At 44.8% G+C, this 7,020-nt stretch overlaps 1 protein-coding gene across 4 annotated transcripts in view; it reads left to right on the forward strand.

Annotated features, from left to right (window-relative positions):
- The first annotated feature begins 641 nt into the window (after positions 1–641).
- Positions 642–7,020, forward strand: part of triobpb (TRIO and F-actin binding protein b) — a 25,503-nt gene continuing 19,124 nt past the window's right edge. The window contains exons 1-7 of one of the 4 annotated variants that reach the window (XM_081357780.1): positions 642–849; positions 2,084–2,140; positions 2,222–2,290; positions 4,508–4,597; positions 4,715–4,824; positions 4,915–5,311; positions 6,029–6,260. In XM_081357780.1, coding sequence (XP_081213906.1) covers positions 844–849; positions 2,084–2,140; positions 2,222–2,290; positions 4,508–4,597; positions 4,715–4,824; positions 4,915–5,311; positions 6,029–6,260 — 961 coding nt within the window. In that variant the 5' untranslated portion in view covers positions 642–843. Of the gene's footprint in view, positions 850–2,083; positions 2,141–2,221; positions 2,291–4,507; positions 4,598–4,714; positions 4,825–4,914; positions 5,315–6,028; positions 6,261–7,020 lie in introns of all 4 variants that reach the window. The other 3 variants (XM_081357779.1, XM_081357782.1, XM_081357781.1) reach the window with 3 other exon arrangements.

The following is a 7,020-nucleotide window of genomic DNA, read 5'->3' on the forward strand; positions in this document are numbered from 1 at the left end:
GTGTATTTCTCCTGCAGCGTGGATCAGACTGATGAAGAACCAATGCAACAACAGGCACGTCACTCACACTCACACACACTTACAGGGATCATTCACACACAAATAAAAACCCTGTCATCATTTACACACCATTGTTGTTCCAAACCCGTTTGACTTTCTTCTTCTCTGGAACACAAAAGGAGATGTTATAGGCAGAATGACAGCCTCAGTCGCCATTCACTTTCATTGCATCTTTGAACAGAACTGATTAAATCAACATCTACTTTCTGTCATACGGGTTTGGAACAACACTAGGGTGAGTAAGTGATTAGTGAGTCATTTTTGGATGTAGGCTACTTCACTTTATGAGTCATCTTTTAATCTTAATCTTTTTTTGCTTATTTGACTTATTTTAACTTTATATTCATTTTTAGTTATGTTGGAGTGGACGCTCGCGTACTACTGAGTTCTCCCCATTATTTTAGTAATGTGTTAAACCACCATAGCAGGTTTACTGTGAGAGTATTGTTTGCGCGCTGCTGATTGGTTGCTGTACTGCGCTGGGCGGTTATGATTGGCCGCTCACTTGCGCCGGGCGGTTCTGATTGGATGTTGTGCTTCGCTGGGCGGTTCTGATTGGCCGCTCGCTTCCGCTGAACTGTAATCGGGATCCGCCCCGGCAACACCGACAGCAGCGCGAGTTCCGTCAAACTTACGCTGCGATCTACCGATTAAACCAGTAAAAGTATTATTAAACATGATCATCTTCAGCTTTAGTAAAACTTGACAGCGAGCGGTAACGCTTCTCAGATGCGGCGTGTTTAATCTGCGTTTGTGTTTGTGCTGCGGCTGGATTTGAACATCATGACGGTGAGTTTCACTTTAATTCACTTTAATGTCCGTCGCTCTCAGTGTAAACACGACTGCAGTTTAATTCTGTGTTGTACAAGTCCATTCAAACTCCAGTTAGTGTGTGTTGGCGTGCAGTGTGTGTTGTGTTTGCACGGTACATGAGCAAACACAACTTGTTTTTTTTATATGTGTGTGTTTGTGCGCGCGACACACCCGCGCTCACAGCGCATGCGCATTATTGAGGCTGATTTCTGCTGTTTTCTGGTTCATGTAAATAAACACAAAGTCTGATATTTTAAGTGCTTTGATAATCCTGATCAGAGTTTAGTTCAGCTGTCACCATCACCAGTGTGTGTGTGTGTGTGTGTGTGTGTGTGTGTGTGTGTGTGTGTGTGTGTGTGTGTGTTTTATAAGGCATGTGATCATTGTGTAACTCTAGAATATTTGATCAGATTAGTTTTTCTAATGTTCATTTAAGTGTTCATTTGTCTTTCTGTGTCAAAAACGGTGGTAATCAAATTAAGGCATGAAGCATTAACAACTAATTTAAATTAAATATTTAAAAATGTAATCAAATGAAAATCAAACAATTCCTTTTATTTTTTTTGGCAAAAAAATACTACAACTAAATTTTAATGTAAATGTTATAATTAAAACAATAAATAATAAGTTTTAATAAGTTTGTTATTTACTTTGAAAGGTACAGTCTACATTACAATAGTATTATATTTCTGTCACAATTTCATCCCAATCCCGTGACATTCTGTTACTCAGTAAATCCCATTATAATGACTGGATTTTGTCCGAGTGTTCGTGAATCATTCTAGAAGCCATTGAATCATCATGGTGAATCATTTGATATTGATTCATTGTATGAATCACAAACACTCATTGACTGTAAGAGCGGTTATTAAAGTTTGTTCATTATTATTACTGAACTACAGAAGAACTGATAAGAGTAATCTGTGGTGAAGTACACTAGTGACATATAGCCTATATATGCATATTTTGGTGGAAATAAGGGATGTATTTTGCAATTGCATTGGTTTTTATTAAAAAATTTTGGAAACTGTTTTATTTAGTGATAATTGAACATCAGTTTCACCATCAGTGTCTGCTGTTTCCTGTGCTGTCGTGTTTGTTCCTCACACACTTACACGCATTTGTGTGTGTGTGTGTGAGTGAGTGTGTGTGTGTGTGTGTGCTAAGCATGATGCATTGACACTGCTCTGATACACCTGTCTGTCTGTAGCCTGACCTGCTGAACTTTAAGAAGGGATGGATGTCTAAACTGGACGAGAGTGGAGAGGTGAGACACGTCTGTCTGTCTGTTATCACGATGTTGAATGTGTTTCATCATGACTGACCGTGTGTGTGTGTGTGTGTTCAGTGGAGGAAACACTGGTTTGTGCTGACAGACGCTGGACTGAAGTACTACAGAGACTCTGCGGCGGAGGAGGTGAGAATCACACATGAACACTTATGAACACGACACATGCAAACACGCTAACATGTATGAACACACTAACATGAACACGCTAACATGAAAACATGACATGCTAACATGTATGAACACACTAACATGAACACGCTAACATGAAAACATGACACGTTAACATGTATGAACACACTAACATGAACACGCTAACATGAAAACATTACACGCTAACATGTATGAACACACTAACATGAACACGCTAATATGAAAACATGACATGATAACATGTATGAACACGCTAACATGAAAACATGACATGCCAACATGTATGAACACGTTAACATGAAAACATGACATGCTAACATGTATGAACACGCTAACATGAAAACACAACACGCTAACATGTATGAACACACTAACATGAACACGCTAACATGAAAACATGACATGCTAACATGTATGAACACGCTAACATGAAAACATGACATGCTAACGTATGAACACACTAACATGAAAACAACACGCTAACATGTATGAACACGCTAACATGAAAACACGACACGCGAACACGCTAACATGTATGAACACGCTAACATGGAAACACGACACGTGAACACGCTAACATAGAAACACGACACGCTAACATGTATGAACACGCTTACATGAAAACACGACACGCTAACATGTATGAACACGCTAACATGAAAACACGTCACGCTAACATGTATGAACACACTAACATGAACACGCTAACATGAAAACATGACACGTTAACATGTATGAACACACTAACATGAACACGCTAACATGAAAACATGACATGCTAACATGTATGAACACACTAACATGAACACGCTAACATGAAAACATGACACGCTAACATGTATGAACACACTAACATGAACACGCTAACATGAAAACATTACACGCTAACATGTATGAACACACTAACATGAACACGCTAATATGAAAACATGACATGATAACATGTATGAACACGCTAACATGAAAACATGACATGCCAACATGTATGAACACGTTAACATGAAAACATGACATGCTAACATGTATGAACACGCTAACATGAAAACACAACACGCTAACATGTATGAACACACTAACATGAACACGCTAACATGAAAACATGACATGCTAACATGTATGAACACGCTAACATGAAAACATGACATGCTAACGTATGAACACACTAACATGAAAACAACACGCTAACATGTATGAACACGCTAACATGAAAACACGACACGCGAACACGCTAACATGTATGAACACGCTAACATGGAAACACGACACGTGAACACGCTAACATAGAAACACGACACGCTAACATGTATGAACACGCTTACATGAAAACACGACACGCTAACATGTATGAACACGCTAACATGAAAACACGTCACGCTAACATGTATGAACACACTAACATGGAAGCACGACATGTGAACACGCTAACATGGAAAAATGACATGTGAACACACTAACATGAAAACACGACACGGTAACGTATGAACACGCTAACAAGGAAACACGACATGTGAACACGCTAACATGTATGAACACGCTAACATGCAAACACGACATGTGTGAACACGACACATGCGAACACGCAAACATGTATGAACAAGCTAACAAAGAAACACGACACGTGAACACGCAGACATGTATGAACACGGTATCATGCGAACACATGTGAACGCGAACACGCAAACATGTATGAACATGCTATCATGCAAACACAACACACACGAACACGTGTGAACACACAAACATGAATGAACATGTGAACATGACACACGCATGAACACAACAAACACGAATGCGCATGAACACGACACACGCGAACACGTGTGAACACGCAGACACGCATGACCATGCGAACACGACACGCGCGAACACGACACGCGCGAACACGACACGCGCGAACACGACACGCGCGAACACGACACGCGCGAACACGACACGCGCGAACACGACACGCGCGAACACGACACACGCGTGAACACGCAGACACGACATGCGCGAACACGACATTCAGATTTCTGTGGAAACCATCATACATTTAATTTTTCAGGATTCTCTGATGAGCAGAAAGCTCACGAGAACAGCATTTATTTGAAACAGGATCTTCTACTGTGAACTTTCCGCACTTTAACGCAGTGAATGTCAGATTTAGCATGATAGTGAATTCCTGAAGAGTGTGTGTGTGTGATATCTGCTCAGAGAGACGAGGTGGATGGAGAGATCGACCTGAAGTCGTGTGTGAAGGTGTTGGAGTTCGACGTGGAGAAGAACTACGGCTTCCAGATCCAGGTCAGTTGAGACGAGCGTGTGTGTGTGTGTGTGTGTGTATGTGTGTGATCCTGTCCGGACCTGCTGCATTCCTGTTCCTCTGATGCTCACAGTCTCTGACTCTCTCCTGTTCCTCAGACCACAGACGCCGCCTTCACACTCTCAGCTATGACTGCTGGGATACGGAGGAACTGGATCGAGGTTCTGAGGAAGAACGTTCAACCCAGCAGCTCTCCAGACCTCACACAGTCAGTGACACACACACACACACACACACACACACACACTCACACTCACACACACACACACACTGACGCACACTGTGTTTCCTCCCTCAGGCTGTCGAGCCTCAGCAGTGATAAAGAAAACGCTCGTCACCGACTGCGCAGCCAATCAGAGGCCTCCTCCACCACCGCAAACCCCGCCCACAGCAAGTTTGACTATGTGGAGCTGTCGCCCGTAGCCACGCCTCCTACTCCTGCCTCCGCAAATCAGAGAGAGTCTGGGGAGGGGCAGGTGAGAGAGCACAGCCAATGGCAGGAGGAGCGTCGGCGTGACGACACCCACAACCAGTGGGAGGCAGTGCTGTCGAGGAAGGGGGCGGGCCTGTCGGAACAGAAGCGAATAGAGGAGGAGATCGAGAAGAAGTGGGCGGAGTTTGAGCGGCTGCCACTCAAGGAGATGAGGTCACTCCCACCGATGGGCTCGTCAGCCAATCAGGCTCTGGAGAGGGAGGTAGTGCGTGGATACTGTCTATCTGCTCTCATGAATGACTTTATGAGAACTGAATAGAACACAGAGAGACTCGTGAGCCCTTATAACGCATTCGGCTCCTGTTGCTAAATATATTTAGCTTCTTTCCCATATATTACGGCCAGAGCTCGCTCTTTCTCTCTCTCTCTCTCTCTCTCTCTCTCTCTCTCTCGCTCTCTCTCTCTCTCTCTCTCTCTCGCTCTCTCTCTCTCTCTCTCTCTCTCTCTCTCTCTCTCTCTCTGCTTGTTTTTTCAGTTAACATGCGCCTTGTCACAAGCGCAGCAGTCTATAACTAATATAATGTTATATTCAAATTAAATTTCTCGTTATTATTATTATTATTATTATTTTTTATTTTATTTTTTCGTTTTTGCTATAGTTCAAGTATTATTCGAAATGTCAAAGAATTTGCAAGTAAGTAAAAACTCTTCAGACTGTTTTTTAAGCTCATGTTCCACCCGGCCACAATTGATCCGTTAAAACGGCTGCATGTTTTTTTAATGCGTTATAAGGGTTAATTTAGCGATCAAATGATTAAATGAGCTCCATAAAGACCTTATGGAGCTTTATTGGCAGTCATTTGTTCTGCTCTCTGTGTGTGTGTATGTGTGTGTGTGTGTGTGCATGAGTGTTACCTGTCCAGCACAGCTGCGCCCCTGCAGAAGGCTTTACCTCCGCGTGTCTCTCTCTGTCCTGCAGGTGGCGTCTCTGAGGCAGCAGCTGGCGGGGCTGGGGGCGGGGCTTGGGTCGGGGTGGGTGGGGCCAGCGTGCTGTGGGGCGGAGTCTCGCTGCAGGGACAGTCTGCAGCAGATGGAGCGTGTGCACAGGGAGGCTCTGGAGCAGCTGGAGCGACAGCACACACTGCAGATCAGCGCTCTGGAGAGAGAGAGAGACTCGCTGCTGAGGGAGGAGACGGACGCCACTTCGAGAGGTACTGGCCACTCCCACTAACATGTGACCCTATAGATACCAACCGCGGCTCAGGTACTGGCCACTAACATGTGACCCTATAGAGGCCAACCGCGGCTCAGGTACTGGCCACTCCCACTAACATGTGACACTATAGAGGCCAACCGAGGCTCAGGTACTGGCCACTCCCACTAACATGTGACCCTATAGAGACCAACCGCGGCTCAGGTACTGGCCACTCCCACTAACATGTGACACTATAGAGGCCAACCGAGGCTCAGGTACTGGCCACTCCCACTAACATGTGACCCTATAGAGACCAACCGCGGCTCAGGTACTGGCCACTCCCACTAACATGTGACCCTATAGAGACCAACCGAGGCTCAGGTACTGGCCACTCCCACTAACACGTGACACTATAGAGGCCAACCGAGGCTCAGGTACTGGCCACTCCCACTAACATGTGACACTATAGAGGCCAACCGCGGCTCAGGTACTGGCCACTCCCACTAACATGTGACACTATAGAGGCCAACCGAGGCTCAGGTACTGGCCACTCCCACTAACATGTGACACTATAGAGACCAACCGAGGCTCAGGTACTGGCCACTCCCACTAACATGTGACACTATAGCGAGAAACCGCGGCTCAGGTACTGGCCACTCCCACTAACATGTGACCCTATAGCGAGAAACCGCGGCTCAGGTACTGGCCACTCCCACTAACATGTGACACTATAGCGAGCAACCGCGGCTCAGGTACTGGCCACTCCCACTAACATG

Source organism: Scardinius erythrophthalmus (genome assembly GCF_964197995.2).
Source record: "Scardinius erythrophthalmus genome assembly, chromosome: 1".
NCBI classification, from domain to species: domain Eukaryota; kingdom Metazoa; phylum Chordata; class Actinopteri; order Cypriniformes; family Leuciscidae; genus Scardinius; species Scardinius erythrophthalmus.